At 47.3% G+C, this 19019-nt stretch overlaps 1 protein-coding gene and 1 pseudogene across 3 annotated transcripts; one reads left to right on the top strand and one right to left on the bottom strand.

The window, feature by feature from the left end:
• LOC119952242 overlaps positions 1–3147 on the bottom strand; it is a 29418-nt pseudogene extending 26271 nt beyond the window's left edge.
• Positions 3148–4773: 1626 nt separating this feature from the next.
• LOC119952198 (gastrula zinc finger protein XlCGF8.2DB-like) lies at positions 4774–8770 on the top strand. Of its 3 annotated transcripts, none has more exons than XM_038775820.1 (2): positions 4774–5094; positions 7031–8770. In XM_038775820.1, exon 2 carries the CDS (start codon positions 7401–7403, stop codon positions 8241–8243), a length of 843 nt encoding a protein of 280 aa, XP_038631748.1. In that variant the 5' UTR covers positions 4774–5094; positions 7031–7400; the 3' UTR covers positions 8244–8770. The 3 variants fall into 3 exon arrangements, with proteins under 3 accessions (XP_038631748.1, XP_038631745.1, XP_038631747.1); XM_038775817.1 differs by having other exon boundaries at positions 5023–5652; XM_038775819.1 differs by having other exon boundaries at positions 5025–5119.
• Positions 8771–19019: the final 10249 nt, after the last annotated feature.

Genomic DNA, 19019 nt, shown 5'->3' with positions numbered 1-19019 from the left:
CTGTCCCTCAGCAGGGAGGGTCATCATTACCTCTCCCTCCAGTGAACCCCCTCCTCCAGAACAAGGACAGGGATTGCTCAGCAGGGAGGGTCATCATTACCTCTCCCTCCAGTGAACCCCCTCCTCCAAGACAAGGACAGGGACTGCTCAGCAGGGAGGGTCATCATTACCTCTCCCTCCAGTGAACCTCCTCCTCCAAGACAAGGACAGGGACTGCTCAGCAGGGAGGGTCATCATTACCTCTCCCTCGAGTGAACCTCCTCCTCCAAGACAAGGACAGGGACTGCTCAGCAGGGAGGGTCATCATTACCTCACCCTCCAGTGAACCCCCTCCTCCAGAACAAGGACAGGGATTGCTCAGCAGGGAGGGTCATCATTACCTCTCCCTCCAGTGAACCTCGTCCTCCAAGTCAAGAAGTCTTACAACACCAGATTAAAGTCCAATAGTTTTGTTTTGAATCACTAGCTTTCGGAGCACTGCTCCTTCCTCAGGTGAGTGTGAGTGAAGGAGCTGTGCTCCAAAAGCTAGTGTTGAAACAAACCTGTTGCACTTTAACCTGGTGTTGTAAGACTTCTTACTGTGCTCACCCCAGTCCACCACCAGCATCTCCACTTCAGGACAAGGACAGGTCACCAGGTCGGGAATTTATTACCTCTCCCTCCAGTTAGTCTCCTCCTTTGATATGACCAAAATGTTTTTTACATCAACATCTTCATCGCTGCCACCATGTACTTTGATGTGTCCTTCTATATTGGGCTATAGGTAAGGGCCTCGTTCTTACACAAACTATGGTCACATTCTGATATATACTTAAAAATTGTTTGTTAGTACAACATCTGAACAGGTTACAGAGCAGGCATGCTGCTCAGAGGCAGGATTCCAACCTCTCGGAGTCTAACACACGACTGGCTGATGCCACTGGTACATCATCATCCGTCTCATACATTAGCGCATCCCAGCTGTTAACCCTTTATGATTGGGGCGGAATGATGGCACAGGGATGGCACGATGGCACAGGGACGGCTCGGTGGCACAGGGACGGCTCGGTGGCACAAGGACGGCTCGGTGGCACAGGGACGGCTCGGTGGCACAGGGATGGCACGGTGGCACAGGGACAGCTCGGTGGCACAGGGACGGCTCAGTGGCACAGGGACGGCACGGTGGCACAGGGACGGCTCAGTGGCACAGGGACGGCTCGGTGGCACAGAGATGGCACAATGGCACAGGGATGGGACGATGGCACAGGGACGGCTCGGTGGCACAGGGAGGGCTCGGTGGCACAGGGATGGCACAATGGCACAGGGATGGGACGATGGCACAGGGACGGCTCGGTGGCACAGGGACGGCTCGGTGGCACAGGGAGGGCTCGGTGGCACAGAGATGGCACAATGGCACAGGGATGGGACGATGGCACAGGGACGGCTCGGTGGCACAGGGACGGCTCGGTGGCACAGGGAGGGCTCGGTGGCACAGGGAGGGCTCGGTGGCACAGGGATGGCACGGTGGCACAGGGACGGCTCAGTGGCACAGGGATGGGACGATGGCACAGGGACGGCTCAGTGGCACAGGGATGGCTCGGTGGCACAGGGATGGCAGGATGGCACAGGGATGGCTCGGTGGCACAGGGACGGCTCTGGCCCAGGGACGGCTCGGTGGCACAGTAGTTCACACTCCTGCCTCTCAGCGCCAGGGACCCGGGTTCAATTCCAGTTCGGGTGTCTGTGTGGAGTTTGCACTTTCTCCCCATATGTTCGTTGGTTTCCCTCGAGTGCTCCGGGTTCCTCCCAAAGACCAAAGATCTGCAGGTTAGGTGGATTGGCTGTGCTAAATTGTCCCTAAGTGTCCAAAAGAGGTTAGGAGAGGTTATTGGGTTACAGGCATAAGGTTTGGGCCGAGGTAGGGTACTCTTTCCAAGGGTCAGCTCAGACTCGATGGGCTGAATGGCCTCCTGCACTGTAGAGATTGTATGATTCTATGTTACAATTCAATCATGGATGTGATTAACAGCAGCAATAACAACAGATTCCAACCCGTTTAATCACTTGTGAACACACTGGTGCCTCAGCAGGTTGGACACCTGAGTAAATCCCTTCCCACACTCAGAGCAGGAGAACGGTCTCTCCCCTGTGTGAACCTGCTGGTGAGTCATCAGTTGGGAAGACTGAGCGAATCCTTTCCCACAGTCACAGCAGGTGAACGGCCTTCTCCCCAGTGTGAACTCGCCGGTGCTTCTGCAGGGCGGATGAATCAGTGAATCCCTTTCCACATTCGGAGCAGATGAATGGCTTCTACCCGGTGTGAACCTGTTGGTGTATCAGCAGTTGGGACAACCGACTGAATCCCTTGCCACACTCAGAGCAGGTGAATGGCCTTTCACCAGTGTGAAATCGCTGATGTGTCACAAGGTGGGATAACTGACTGAATTCCTGGCTACACTCAGAGCAGATGTATGGCCTCACCCCAGTGTGGACCCGCTGGTGTGTTTGCAGGCTGGATAACTGAGTAAAACCTTTCCCACACAGAGCAGGTGAACGGCCTCTCCCCAGTGTGAACTCGCTGGTGTCGCAGCAGAGAGGATGAACGAGTGAATGCCTTCCCACATTCAGAGCAGTTGAATAGCCTTTCCCTAGTGTGAACTCGCTGGTGCAACAGCAGGTTGGATGAATCACTGAATCCCTTCCAACACTCAGAGCAGGTGAACGGCCTCTCCCCAGTGTGACTGCGTCGATGGGTTTCAAGTGCAGATGGGGACTGGAATCCTTTCCCACAGTCATCACATTTCCACGGTTTCTTCATGGCGCACTTGTTACCATCGAAGATCGATGATGAGTTGAAGACGTGTATGATTTCTCCCCGCTGTGAACGGTGCAATGTTTTTTTAGGCAGTGTAACTGGTCAAAGCTCTTTCCACAGTCACTGCAGTGATTCACTCTCATTCGGGTGTGTGTGTTTTGGTGCTTTTCCAGTCACAATGATGTTTAAAATCTTTTGAAGCAGACAGATCAGGCAAACATTTCTCCTTCAAGATTCAAATGCCGATGATATTCAGGTCCCAAGAAATCAACTGACTCAGTCAGATCAAGACGTGCCGTTTGAGATTTCTGTCTGCAATTTCTCCTCTTCTAATATCCTGTAAAAGGAGTTTAGAAAAGTCAGTCCAGGATAGAAATTCTGAACAGTCAGTTTTAGATTCAATGGAACATTCTTTCCTCTCTCATTCCCCAAAAGCTGTAAATCTCCATCCCACACACTCTCCCTCCATTCTCACTCTGCTGTATCTAATATTCGTCCTCCCAATTCTCCTGAAGGTGCTGATTCAGGCTGATTGACAGATCACTGCTTATCCCTTTCTTTCTAAAGCTAAAATATCTACTGTTAGCGGGAATGAATCCAAAAGAATCACTCAGCATTCGGGTCTGCTCCAAACATTTAATGATTACGCCGGCGGGGAGTAAGCCACTGGGGACACAGTATCAGAACATTCACTCTGCCCACCTCGCCTGGCCATGAGCCAATCGTACAGATTCTGGACCACGTATCAATCCAATGAAATTAGTTACTCAACATGATGGGGCTGTGTGATCAGCTCATGGAAAGGCAGAGGCTTCTTAATGATGTTTTCTACAACCTTTATTAACTGTCCTTGGGCCTTTACAATCTGTCACAAGCTTGAGACTTCCTTATCCTGACTTCATTAGCTGGTTCCATTGTTCAGAGACAACTGCCTGGGGGCAGCCGATAAGCGGAGTTCTGTTGAACAAACTATCCTCTGTGTGTCTACGTGACCTGATCCTCTGCAGGAATGTGGCAGCTAGGATTTATACATTTTTAGTTTAATAGCAAAAATATACATTTAATATAAATATGACATATAATGCAGGTGCCTCTGCCCTGGGAACTCACTTCAACATCTACATATAAGTATATTTACTGATTAGAGTTAACAGGAGAATCTAAGGAAGACTTTATTTAGATATTGAGTGGTTGTGACCTGGAATTCACTTTATACAAGGGTGGTGGCAGTGGAGTGGATTTACGACTTTAATATGAAATTGGTATTTTAAGGAAATAAACTTGCAGTGCATTGGGGATCTCTAGGTGGAATGGAACTGACTAGATTGTCCTACAGAGAGTCGGCATGGACTCCAGTTGTTGAACGCAGTTGTTTCTGTGCCATAATGACTGGAACTATATAACACAGCCACAGTACATATTGCACTGGAAATAATAATAAATGTACTTTATTACAGAGCGATAAACAATATACCAAATGTGTACCATATAACACTTGACATCCTATATTAATTTACTGTCCTCTTAAATGTCAGCCATCTCCTGGGGAAACCAGCCATTTAACTGTGAACATTTTGAATTAAACCACAATTTTAGCCAGATAAATAAATGCTTCAAGCTGAGGGAGCATTGGAAATTAATGTCTTTAAGAGAGAGCGAGAGACCTGGAACAACCTTTCCAGAGACCAAGGCAGGCCAGCAGCACGGTTCAATTCCCATACCAGCCTCCCCAAACAGGCGCCGGAATGTGGCGACTAGGGGCTTTTCACAGTAACTTCACTGAAGCCTACTCGTGACAATAAGCAATTTTCATTTCATTTCAGAGTCTGCACCCTCCCTGGATTCACTTCCTTTCCCTTCAGTTGCTGCAAGTCACCCATTGAAGGTGAGAATGAGAAAAGAAATGGAATGGGGGAGAAAAGAAAGTGTTTTACTGAGAGATGTTGGAGACAGGAGGAGGTTTCAGTCTGTGTGAAGCTCAATCTTCATTGACACAAAGACTGCGCTGATTGGCTGGAGGACCCGAGTCATTCCGCTCCTCCGACACTTGCCATTGGTCAATACCTCAGCAGGAAGGTCATGGGGTGGGCGCTCCCCCGCACATGCGCAGTTTCACCTCTCTCTTGGCCATTGTCAGTTCCAGGCCAGGACATTGAGATCACGGAGCGGCTTCTCGTTCTGGCCGGAGCGTCAGCCAGTTGCCTGGAAACCTGGAGGAGGGGAAGCAAATGGTGGGGGCGGGGCTTCCGTGTCCACGTTCGGGGCCCGCGCACTGGAAGCCGGAGGGGGTCACCGTAGAGGTATGATTCCTATTGGCTGATTCTGGTAGGTCACTATATTGACGTCACAATGACTCAGGGGCGTCCCCTCACACGGGGCTGGTTTAGCACAGTAGGCTAAACAGCTGGCTTGTAATGCAGAACAAGGCCAGCAGCACCAGTTCAATTCCCGTACCGTCCTCCCTGTACAGGCGCCGGAATGTGGCGACTAGGGGCTTTTCACAGTAACTTCACTGAAGCCTAATTGTACCAATAAGCGATTATTATCATCAGTACAGTTCCATTGGGAGCGATATCTGTGGTTACAGAAGCAAGATACTGCGGATTGGACACCAACTCAGAGCAATGTGAGATAAAGTCCACCCCGCCCCCATGTGAGCTGGGGCCACCCCTGATAGTTGCCATGAAGCGGAGCAACCAATAGAAATCCGTAAAGGACTTGAAGCGCTATAGTCCTCCAGCCAATCAGAGTCCGGGATTTGTACCAATGGCTGCATGGAGGTTCCTCCACTGTCTGTCCAGCAAAGCTGCTGCTCCTCTAGCCTCACAGACTGAAACATCCTCCTCTCTCCAACATCTGTGAGTAAAACACTTTCTTTTCTCCCCCTTTCCATTTCTTTTCTCATTCTCACCTTCAATTGGTCACTTGCAGCAAAGGAAGTGAATCCAGGGAGGGTGCAAACTATAATAAAGTAGCCATGATGTGAAGATGTTGGCGCTGGACTGGCGTGTACACAATTAGAAGCCATACAACACCAGGTTAAACTCCAACAGGTTTATTTGAAGTCCTTCATTACTCACCTGAGGAAGGAGCAGTGCTCTGAAAGCTAGTGAGTCCCAAATAACCTGTTGGACTTTAACCTGGTGCTGTATAATAAAGTAGGACATGTCTTGAATAAGTGTAGTTTTATTTGGTATGTCCCAGAAGATTCTCCAGTAAAGTACATTTATTTTCTTTACTATTGTAATATGTACTCTTTATGCACCTGTGCGCTGGGCTGCCAGCCGAGGGAGTGGAGTCGGGGAGGGGACTTTCCCAAATGTTTGATGGATTTGGGGATGTGCAGTGTTGTAGATACAAACTAAATTATTCTGATTCTCCAGTACAGTACATTTTTAAAAAATAAATTGAGATTAGCCAATTATTTTTTCCAATTAAGGGGCAATTTAGCGTGGCCAATCCACCTACTCTGCACATTTTTGGGTTGCGGGGGCGAAACCCACGCAGACACGGGGAGAACGTGCAAACTCCACACGGACAGTGACCCAGAGCCGGGATCGAACCTGGGACCTCAGCGCCGTGAGCCGGTTGTGCTAACCACTAGGCCACCGTGCTGCCCTAATAAAGTACATTTTGAAAATTAATTAATGGGATGTGAGCTGGGCCAGCATTTATTGCCCATCCCTAATTACCCTTGACCTGAGTGGCTTGCTCTGCCATTTCAGAGGGCATTTAAAGTCAACCACATTACAGTGAATCTGGAGTCACATGTAGGCCAAACTGGGTAAGGACAGCAGATTTCCCCTCGAAAGGACATTGAACCGGATTTTTACAATATTCAACAATTATTTCATGGTTATCATTAGACTTAATCCCATATTTTTATGCAGTTCTAATTTCACTGTCTGTAATGGTGCAATTCAGAGCGTTAACTTGGGTCTCTGGATTATTAGGCCAGTCATTAGTTTTAATACTGTGTGCCCGCATGCTGGGCTGTCAGCTGAGGGAGTGGGAGAGGATTTGCAAAATGTTTGATGGACAAAATGGTCGAGTCCAACTCCTGAGCTTCAGGAAGGCAGCTCACAACCAGCTTCTGATGGGCGAATAGGAATGGGAAAATATCGTGGCCCAGCCCAGGTACCATAAAAGAATGAAAAATAGAGAGGAAGGAATGTGGCATAGCAACTAGGATTGTTTGTTCTACCTTGTATTGACATTTGCAAATTCCTTTTACAGGAGATGAGAAGGTGAGAATGGATTTACTGATCGTCATGTCAATCCAAACCTCATGTCAAGATCTGACTCAGTCACTCAATTCATCAGGACCCAATGATCGTCGATCTTTGAATCGAGAAGGAGAAATGTTTGTCTGTTTGGTTTACCTCCAAAGAGTTGACACCTTAATGTGACTGGAAAAGCACCAAGACATACAAACCCGATTGAGACTGTTCCAGTGCACTAATTTTGGATAGAGTTTTAAAGTGTTACACAGCTTGAAAAAAAACTTGACATACTTTAGATCAGGGAAAGACATTGCCCGTCTTGTATGTGTGGACAGGCCTTCAGCTGATCGCTGAACTTAGAGAGACATAAAGACACCAGCATCATGGATAAATCATGGAAATGTGGGGACTGTGGGAAGGAATGTCGATTCCCGTCTGAGCTGGAAACTCATCGACGTATTCACACTGGGGAGAGGCCATTCACCTGCTTTGACTGTGGGAAGGGATTTGCTCATTTATGCAACCTACAGACACACCAGCGAGTTCACACTGGAGAGAGGCCATTCACCTGCTCTGACTGTGGGAAGGGATTCGCTCATTTATCCCACATGCAGACACACCAGCGAGTTCACACCGGCGAGAGGCCGTTCACCTGCTCTGAGTGTGAGAAGAGATTCTCTCAGTTATCCCACCTCTTGAGACACCAGCAGGTTCACACCAGGGAGAGGCCATTCACCTGCTCGGAGTGTGGAAAAGGATTCACTACCTCATGGAACCTGCTGACACACAAGCGAGTTCATAATGGGGAGAAGCCGTTCACCTGCACTGCGTGTGGGAAGGGATTCAGTCGGTTATGCAGCCTACAGACACACCAGCGCATTCACACCGGGGAGAGACCATTCCCCTGCTCCGAGTGTGATAAGCGATTCAGTCAGTTATCCCATCTGCTGTCACACCAGCGGGTTCACACTGGAGAGAGGCCATTCATCTGCACCATGTGTAGGAAGGGATTCAGTGAATCATTCACCCTGCTGATACACCAGCGGGTTCACAAGGGCGAGAGGCCATTCATCTGCTCAGAATGTGGGATGGGATTCACTAAGTCATCTAACCTGCTGACACACCAACATGTTCACACTGGGGAGAAGCCATTCACCTGCTGTGTGTGTGGGAAGGGATACATTCAGTCATCCAGCCTGCGGAGACACCAGAAAGGTCACAAGTGATTACAGATTTTGGATTTTACAGTTCCTGCTGCTGTTGATCTCTTCCAGGACTGAACTATGTTCATTCTGATTGTTGGGAGGGTCAGTAGTTCTCTTTCTGAAGAACAGGCCATTCTCGTGACTTTGCTTCCTGTAGGTTTATGTTTGTTTGAGAATTGTTGTGAGTTTCTAATTTAATATTTTAAATGGATCACAGAACATTTTGGAATGTAAAAGATAGAGTTTAAAACTGGGACTCCCCAAAGCACGCTGGGTTGCCATGGAGATGAGCTGTGATCATTCGATGTTCTTCTGTTTAATTTCTCTGGGTGTTTCTCACAGGATTGAGTCTGTTAGCAGTGATAGATTGGGAAACGACATTAAGTGATCTAGGCAGTTGAGGGCGAGTATTTAAGGAATGCCGTGTCTGAGTGGAATTGTCACTGGAATTCTAATCCAGAGACCCAGGTTCATGCTCAGAGGTCACGGGATCAAATTCCACCAACGTAGATCAATCAATTAAAATCTGGAACTACAAGTCTAATGAAGACCATGAAATCATTCTCAATTATTGTTCACAAATGTCCTTTAGGGAAGGAAATGTGCCGTCCCTACAATGTCTGGCCTACATGTAACTCCAGGTCCACAGCAATGTGGTGACTCTTAAATATCACCTGAAATGGCCCAGCACTGATTTGTAAGAAATCACGAGGAAGTCTAAGCCAAAGAATAGAATCTGTACAGTGCAGAAAGAGGCTATTCGACCCACCATGTCTGCAGCAACCCTCCCAATAGCACGCTACCTGGGTCCATTCCCCTGCCCTATCCTTATAAGCCCACTTAACCTGCACATCTTTGGACTGTGGAAGGAATGGAGGGTCTGGAGGAAACCCAGGGAGAGAACATGGAAACAGACAGTCACATAAGGCTAGAATCGAACCCGGGTCCTCAATGCTGTGAGGAAGCAGTGTTATTATGAATGAAACTGGACTATTTGCATGCCAAACATCATAAGCAGCACGTATTAGACCGAGCTAAACAATCCCACCACCAATGGATCAGAACTAAGCTCAGCAGTCCTGCAGGTAACATTTGAGCCTCACAAATGCCAGGCAATGACCACCTCCATCTCACCACCTCCCTTTGACATTTAATGGCATTACCATCACTGAATTTCCCCACTGTCAACATCTTGGGGGTTACCATTGACCAGAAACTGAAGCAAACCAGCCATATAAATACTGTGGCTACAAGAGTAGGTCAGAGGCTGGGAATCCTGCTGTGAGTCACTCACCTCCTGACTCCCCAAAGCCTGTCCACCATCTAAAAGTCAGAAATGTGGTGGAACATTCTCCAGTTACCTGGCTGAGTACAGCTCCAACATTCAAGAAGCTCAACACCATCCAGGACAATGCAAATCACCTCATTGGCACCCGACCCACAAACATTCACTCCCTCCACCACCAAGGCACAGTAGCAGCAGTGTGTGTACCATCTACAAGATGCACAGCAGGAACTCACCAAGGCTCCTCAGAGAGTACCTTCCAAACCCATGACCACTACCATATAGGACAAGGACAGCAGACACAAAGAAACACCACCACCTGGGAGTTTCTCTCTCCCCCCCCCCCCCCCCCCCCAAAACCCCACACCATCCTGATTTGTAAATATATCGGCGTTCCTTCACTGTCGCTGGGTCCTGGAACTCCATCTCTAACAGCACAGTGGATGTATCAGCACCACAAGAACTGCAGTGATGCAAGAAGGAAGCTCACCACCACCTTCTCAAGGGCATCGAGGAATGGCCAATAAATGCTGGGCCAAGCCAGCGGTGAAAACTTCGATTGGGACAATAAAGGGCCTCTGAGAAGTAATAGTGAGTAAGAACTGTCCACCAGTTAGATAGGGGAAGAGAGAGCTGGGGAATCTTTTACATCCATGCTTGATAAGTTGCTTGAAGCATCTGTCCTTATGTACCAGTGACCTAGAACTCACGGCGCTCCTTCAGGAGAAGAAATTATCAAGTAGATATTACCCCAGGTGGAGCCAGAACAGAACTGGAAAATAATGGAGTGAAATTGAGTGAGGGGTTGGAGAGAGTTCTCCCCCTCAAGGTGTGGACTGTAAGAATCCTGGGGGACTCCCTGCTGCGGGTTTTATTGCTAATTAGTGAACATTAAATTAAATTCTATGACTGGCTGTGGATTTATTTTGAATTTGATTGTTGCACTTCCCCTGTTTTTATTCCTGTTGTGATTACGCTCTGGGTAAGAATGGTTGACAGGTGTCAGGATGGGAAATTGTGGTTTGGGTCTTCACTGACCAAATGTTTTATTGATCTGAAAGGTGTAAAAGGGACCAAACTCCAGCAGAAATTGAGCAGAGCTGAGAACAGACAACTTGCTGTGTGGGAACAGGGAGATAAACAGCTCCCAGAGGACAGAGAAAACAAGAGTGCCTGGAATCCTAGACAACACCTGGGTGTCAAGGCCACCATGTTTTCACTGCTTGGCATAGGAATGCTGACTCCCTGTCCTGGGGACGGAGCGTGGGGAAGACAATTGTTTGAGAGTTTGACGTGGTTTGGGTGGGTACAGATGGTTCAATGACAGGCTTTGTAATTGGTCCGTTCAAATGATAGCTCAGCAATGATTGGGTTAAATCAGTCTCCATAGACTTTGTGATGTAATAAAGTATAAGAAGGGATTCCCTGAGCACAGAGATTTGTTGAGGTTTTACATCTTCCACTGACTGGGACCATGGAATCTGGGGCAGAGCAGGGAGCATTTACCTGGAGTTGGTGCTTCTACCCAGAGTGTAATGGGAATGCTGCTGCTCTTTGATATTACTGCTCAGACACAGGAACAGGCCATTCGGCCCCTCGAGCCTGCTCCACCATTCAATAAGATCAGGGCTGATCTGATTGTGGTCTTAACTCCACTTTCCTTCCTCCACCCTTTCACTCCCTCGTCAATCAAGAACCTATCAAATTCAATCCAAAATCATATTCACTGACCCTGCCTCCAGCACTCCCTGGGAAAGAGAGATTCACAGACCCACGGCCCTCAGGTGAAAAACAATATTCTCATCCATCTTTTAAATTGGAAGATCCCCTAATTTTTAAGCAGTGTTCCCGAATTCTAGTCTCTGCCACAAGGGGAAACATTCTCTCAGCAATCTGTCAGTTCCACTCATGATCTTATTGAAACACATGAGATCCCCTCTCATTCTTCTAAACTGCAATGGATACAGGCCCAACCTGTCAATCCTTTCCTCAGAGGATAATCCCCTCATTCCAGGAATCCGGGGAGTCAACCTCCTCTGAACTGCTTCTAATGCAACTATCTCATTTCTGAAATAAGGAGACCCAAACTGTACACAGTGCTCTAAATATGGTCTCACCAAGGCCCTGTACAACTGCAGCAAAACATCCCGACTTTTATATTCCAGTCCCTTTGCCATATACATAATATTCCATTGACCTTCCCAAGTGATTTCAACTCACTCGATAAAGCCTGATTAAACTGTTCAAGGACTCGATCGAGCCACTGGCTATACCTGCAAACTAACTTATTGTGATTCTTGTACAATGACACCCAGATCCCTCTGTACCTCATCGTTCTGCAATGTCTCACCATTTAAATGATATTGTTTTATTTAATCCTTCCTGCCAAACTGGACAATTCACATTTTCCCACGTTATCCTCCATCTGTCAAGTTTTTGTCCATTCACTTAATGTCCTTTGCAGACTCCTTATGTCCACTTCACAAATTACTTTCTGAACTCTCTTTGCATCATCAGAAAATTTAGCCGCCATACATTCAATCCCATCACCCAACTCATTAATATAGATTGTAAATAGTTGAGGGCCCAGCACTGATCCCTGTGACACTCCACTTGTCACATCTCACCAACCCAGAAATTACCCATTTATACCCCCTCTCTGCTTCCTGTTAGCTAACCAATCCTCTATCCATGCTGATATGTTAACCCCCCCACAATGAGCTCCTATTTTGTGCAGTGACCTTTGATGTGGCCCCTTGGAAAATACCTTCTGGAAATCTAGATAAACCACATCTCCAGGTTCCCCTTTATTGACATTCCGTGTTACTTCCTCAAAGAGCCTGGATCAAATTAGTTCATCCCGGAATCTCATTTTGAACCATTGTGTGTCATTGTGAAACATTCGGCCTCACGGTAGCATGGTGGTTAGCATCAATGCTTCACAGCTCCAGGGTCCCAGGTTCGATTCCCGGCTGGGTCACTGTCTGTGTGGAGTCTGCACGTCCTCCCTGTGTGTGCGTGGGTTTCCTCCGGGTGCTCCGGTTTCCTCCCACAGTCCAAAGATGTGCGGGTTAGGTGGATTGGCCATGCTAAATTGCCCGTAGTGTAAGGTTAATGGGGGGATTGTTGGGTTACGGGTATACGGGTTACGTGGGTTTAAAGTAGGGTGATCATTGCTCGGCACAATATCGAGGGCCGAAGGGCCTGTTCTGTGCTGTTCTATGTCTATGTTTAAAATAAAAATCAAATCTCTACCCCTCTGGCTCCTTTACTAATTACCTTGGAGGGGCTCAGTCTCTGTTAAAGAGCCTGCCAACCCCTCTCACCCACTTTCTCCAAAGTGAATGAATTTAATCAGAAAAAGACAAAAAAAACAATTATTTTTAATGAAACAAGTTTATTAATGAAACAGAACATGGGTTAAAAAAAATCAGAAAATGACTTGAGGATCAAAGACAACCAGAGTAAAAGAATAACCAGAATAAAAACATGTTCACAATGTTCTAGACCCAAATGTTTCTCTTCAGCTCCCCGTACCCTGCTCCCGTGACTCCCACATTGGACTCAGGAGCACTGAACCTGGGGGTCACGTCCCCATCAGCCCAGTTACCCCACCGCCGAACCCTGATGGTTGGGGGTCCATTTTCCAGTCAGTTCTCCAGAACCTTCCTGTCTCTTTATTAGTGTCACACCCGTGGCAATTTCCCAACTGGAGCGCAGGTCCCAGCTGAATTCAGTCCTCAGCTCCATTGCCTGGCTGTCATTGACATGAGCAATAGAGACAGAAAGGTACCCGAGGCTCAAATGGGAAGTCAAAACTTGTGGATTAGGATCTCTGTAAAGATCAGTAACTAACAGCAGCACGGTAGCATGGTGGTTAGCATACATGCTTCACAGCTCCAGGGTCCCAGGTTCGGTTCCCGGCTGGGTCACTGTGTGGAGTCTGCACGTCCTCCCTGTTTGTGCGTGGGTTTCCTCCGGGTGCTCCGGTTTCCTCCCACAGTCCAAAGATGTGCGGGTTAGGTGGATTGGCCATGCTAAATTGCCCGTAGTGTCCTAAAAAATAAGGTTTGGGGGCGGGTTGTTGGGTTACGGGTATAGGGTGGATACGTGGGTTTGAGTAGGGTGATCATTGCTCGGCACAACATCGAGGGCAGAAGGGCCTGTTCTGTGCTGTACTGTTCTATGTTCTAATATTTAAAAAATCAAATTCCCAGTCAACAAATTAAAGGATCACATGACAAGAAGTCTTTATGACTTTTGCTGCAACAAACAAAATAGAATCAACGTTAACTAACCACTATTTTTGAAGGAAACCTACAAAGTATAAAATATAACTTTTCCCTTTTACACAATCTAAAATCACTCCACAATTATTCTTGACTCTACCCCAGAAGTTGAAACTTAATTGTCTCAGAACCAGTCCAAAGTGATTATTCATTCCAGAGGTTTCAGTTCTTTTCTTTTCCCAATCTGCAGGCTTTAACCCCAGAACTGTCTTTCACAGTGAATGATTGGCAAGCTACCAGAAAACCGAGAGTCGGCATAAATAGGTCATTTTCTGGTTGGCAAGATGCAACGAGCGATCTGTCACAGGGATTGGTGCTGGGCCTGAAGGTCTGATCATTATGTTTGTTAATACTGCGGGCAAAAAGGAAAAGGAGGCGGTGCTTCGCCGATAACTAGGATGATGTCAGTACGTAAGGGAGGATCTCAGCTCAGGAATACAAAATGTGGAAACTGTTTGGGTGGAGCTAAGAAACAGCAGAGGGCAGCAAACATTGGTAAGAGTTGTTTATAGACCACCAAACAGTAGTTGCTGTGTGGACTGTAAAAGCTTCTATAGGTACGTAAAAAGGAAATATATGGCTAAGACAAACATGGGTCCATTACAGGGAGAGACAGGAGAATTTATAGTAGTGGGAATAGAAAAATGGCAGAGTATCTACATTTTTAAAATTAAATTTAGAGTACCCAATTAAGGGGCAATTTAGCATGACCAATCCACCTACCCTGCACATCTTTGGGTTGATGGGGTGAGACCCACGCAGACACAGGGAGAATGTGCAAACTCCACACGGACAGTGACCTGGGGACAGGATCGAACCTGGGTCCTCAGCGCCGTAGGCAACAGGGCTAGCCACTGCAGCATCGGTATATTACCTCCTATCACATGTGTGCTTTCATTTTGCTAACTAACCTCCTGTGGGGTATTTATCAAAGAACATCCTGAAACTCCAAGTGTACCACGTCCACGGACTCCCCTTGATCAATTCTGTTAGTGACATCCTCAAAAACTCCAAAACGTTCGTCAAACATGATTTCCTATTCCTAAATCCATGTTGAGTATTCTGAGTTTGCTCTCATATTCTAATTCCTCATCATCAGTTTCTTGGTCCGCCTTTGCTGAATTCTAAAGAAGTTCCCAATCCTCAGGCTTACTACACTCTTACCCACTTTCTGAACCTCTTCCTTTGAACTAATGTGAATCTTAAACTTTGCTTGCCACGTTTCCATCACATTTCCTGTGGATTTTTATTTCTAAAAGGAATTTATATTTGATGTAAATATGTACTAATATTTTAAATGCCAGCAATTGTCTATCTATTGTCACACTTTTTACTATAAGTTCCCAATGTGTCACAACTTGTCCCTCATACCTTGACAGTTGCCTTCTTTGAGAAACACCCAGATAAATTAAACAAAAGAATCATGTAACCACCATAGCCCATCTTCATGGCAATGTGGCTGCTTTGGAGGTTTCCAATCAGGAATGGGAACAAAATAACTTCCAACATCCAAATACCCTTTCAGTCTCTGGTCCTCGTGAAACTTGGAACCAGGTATTCACAACAAGGCCCAAAGAGCATCAGCCCACAGGAGGCAAAGTCGTGAGACCGGCCAGTCCAGCAGAAGGAAACCCTCCCACCATCCCCATTGACCAACTGACAGAATGAACACAATGCAGTCCTGGCTGTAATTAAGAGCAGAAATATTAACAACAGAATCCAACCCCTTGTTCACTTGTGAACTTGTTGATGTCTCAGCAGGTGCGATGAAACACAAAATCCCTTCCCACATTGAGAGCAGATGAAAGGCCTCTCCCCAGAGTGAACTCGTTGGTGGCTCCGTAGGTGGGATGGATGACTGAATCCCTTCCCACATTGAGAGCAGGCGAACGGCTTCTCCCCAGTGTGAACTCGCTGGTGTGTCTGCAGGCTGGATAACCGAGAGAATCCCTTCCCACAGTCAGAGCAGGTGAACGGCCTCTCCCCAGTGTGAACTCGCTGATGTCTCTGCAGGTTGGATAACTGAGAAAATCTCTTCCCACAGTCAGAGCAGGTGAACGGCCTCTCCCCAGTGTGAACTCGCTGGTGAGAGATCAGTTCTCGAGAGCTTTTGAAGCCACCCCCACAGTCAGAGCATTTAAAGGGTCTCTCATTGGTGTGAGTGACACTGTGTCTCCGCAGGTTAGATAAGTGAGCAAATCCCTTTCCACACACAGAGCAGGTGAACGGCCTTTCCTCAGTGTGAACTCGCTGGTGAGAGATCAGTTCTCGAGAGCTTTTGAAGCCACTCCCACAGTCAGAGCATTTAAAGGGTCTCTCATTGGTGTGAGTGACACTGTGTCTCCGCAGGTGAAACAACTGAGTGAATCCCTTCCCAGACACGGAGCAGGTGAACGGCCTCTCCCCGGTGTGACTGTGTCGATGGGTTTCAAGCACAGATGGGAACCTAAATCCCTTTCCACAGTCCCCACATTTCCACCGTTTCTCCATGTTGTTGGTGTCCTTGTGTCTCTCCAAGTCGGACAATCAGTTAAAGTCTCACACAGGATACGGGAACTTTCTCTCCCCGCTGTGAATGGTGCAATGTTTTTTCAGGTTGTGCATCTGGTTGAAGCTCTTTCCACAGTCAGTGCTCTGGAACACTCTCACTCGGGTGTGTGTGTCTCGGTGCTTTTCCAGTCACACTGATGTTTAAAATCTCTTGAAGCCGAACAGAACAGACAAACGTTTGTTATTCTAGATTGACAGGCCAATGATATTCAGAACCCAATGAATCGAATTACTCTGTCAGATGTTGATGCAATGTTTCGTTTTGAGATTTCTGTCTGTAAACCTTCCTCTTCTAATATCCTGTAAAAGGAGTTTACAAAATACCATCGCCGTCAGTATAGGATAGAAATTCAGAACAGACAATTGTAGTTTCTCTGGAACATTTTTTCCTCTCTCATTCCCCAAAAGGTGTAAATCTCCATCCCACACACTCTCCCTCCATTCTCACTCTGCTGTATCTAATATTCACCCTCCCAATTCTCCTGAAGGTGCTGATTCAGGCTGATTGACAGATCTCTGCTCACTGCTTCCTGTCCTGGACAGGTACCTGAAAATCTTCATGCAGGCTGCCAGACAGATATGTGTCTGTATTACTGGACTGAAAATGTTTTAATGTATAGGATTGTTCCGGTTGGTTAAGATACAGGGGGTTGTGACTGATCATGTCCTTGAACTTGCTGCCTATGAGGGGAGTCAAGCAGAGATAATAATGAAATTGGATGAGTGCTGCAGGGTTACAGAATGGGACCCATTCGAGACTGACAGAATTGCCCAACAGACAGTCAGCATCAACTCAAAAGGCCCAATGGACTCCTCTTCTGTTATAAATCTGATTGGAAATATATAACATAGCTACTGTACTACAGTCCAAAACAAGAATAATGAATGTATTTTATTTCATAACCATCAGTAATAATCTAATCTGTGTCATATAACACACAGTGAGGCACAGTGGTTTGCACTACTGCCTCACGGCATGAGGAAACCGGATTCAATTCCAGCCTCGGTTGATTGTCTGTGTGGAGTTTGCACGTTCTCCCCGTGTCTGTGTGGGTTTCCTCCGGGTGCTCCGGTTTCCTCCCACATTCCAAAAATGTGCAGATTAGGTGGATTAGCCGTGCTAAATTGCCCCTTAGTGTCCAATAAGGTTAGCTGGGGTTATGGGGATAGGGTGGGGGCTTGGGCCTCGGTGGGCTGCTCTTTTGGAGGGTTGGTACTTGATGGGCCCAATGGCCTCTTTCTGCACTGTAGGGATTCTATGAAAACAGAGTTTTACAGCAGAGCCAGAGGCCCTTTGGCCCATCATTTCTGCACCAGCCATCGAGCACGTATGAATTCCAATCACTTGGACCATAGCCTTGTATGCTATGGCCTATCAAGTGCTCATCTCAATGCTTCTTCAATGTTGTGAGGTTTCCCGCCTCTGCCACGCTTTCAGGCAGCGAGTTCCAGATTCCCACCACCCACTGGTGAAAATGTTTTTCCTCAAATCCCATCTAAATCTCCTGCCCCTCACCTTAAATTTCTGCCCACTGTTTATTGACCTGTCAACTAAGGGGAAAGCTCTCTTCCTATCTACTCTAGCTGTGTCCTTCATAAATTTGTATAATAATAATCTTTATTGTCACAGATAGGCTTACATTAACACTGCAATGAAGTTACCGTGAAAAGCTCCGAGTTGCTACATTGTGGCGGCTGTTCAGGTAAACAGAGGGAGAATTCAGAATGTCCAAATTACCTAACAGCGCGTCTTTCGGAACTTGTGGGAGGAAACCGGAGCACCCGGAGGAAATCCATGGAGACACGGGGAGAATCGAACGTTGGACCCTGGCACTGTGAAGCAACAGTGCTAACCAGTATGCTACCGTGCCACCCATATTACATATCTCCTCAGCCTCCTCGGCTCCCAGGAAACTCCTAACCAGGTTCTCTTCATCGCTGAAACGCCCAGGCAACATGCTTAATGAATCTCCTCTGCATCCTCTCCAGTGCAATCACATCCTTCCTGTAGTATGGCAACCAGAACTGCACTCAGTACTCCAGCTATGGCTTAAAGAGTGTTTTACACAGCTCCATCGTAACCTCCGTGCTCTTATCTTCTATACCTCAGCTAATCGAAGTGTCCCATATCTGTTCTGAATCACCATATCCATCTTTCCTATTGACTTCAAAGATCTATGGACAGGGACATTAAGGTCCCTCTGACCCTCATAGGGTAGGGGTTAGGAGGTTGAGGGACCTGTTTGTGGAGGGGAGGTTCGCGAGCTTGGGGGAGTTAGAGGGGAAGTTTGGGCTCCCCCCGGGGAACATGTTTAGGTACATGCAGGTGAGGGCGTTTGCCAGGCGGCAGGTGGAGGGGTTCCCCTTGCTGCCCCCACGTGGGGTGCGGGACAGGGTGCTCTCGGGGTTGTGGGTTGGAGGAGGGAGGATTTCGAACATATACCGGGTGATGCAGGAGGTAGACGAGGCCTCGGTGGAGGAACTGAAGGGTAAATGGGAAGAGGAGCTGGGTGAGGAGATTGAGGAGGGGACGTGGGCGGATGTCCTGGAGAGAGTGACCAGGATTCACCTGAAGAAGGAGCCGTGCTCCGAAAGCTCGTGTTTGAAACAAACCTGTTGGACTTTAACCTGGTGTTGTAAGACTTCTTACTTAAATACATTGACATCCGTTCC

The sequence above is a fragment of the Scyliorhinus canicula genome, chromosome 17 (genome assembly GCF_902713615.1).
Source record: "Scyliorhinus canicula chromosome 17, sScyCan1.1, whole genome shotgun sequence".
Classification (NCBI taxonomy): Eukaryota; Metazoa; Chordata; class Chondrichthyes; order Carcharhiniformes; family Scyliorhinidae; genus Scyliorhinus; species Scyliorhinus canicula.
Note: the sequence above shows the minus strand (reverse complement) of the source record. Positions and strands in the feature narration are given on the sequence as shown.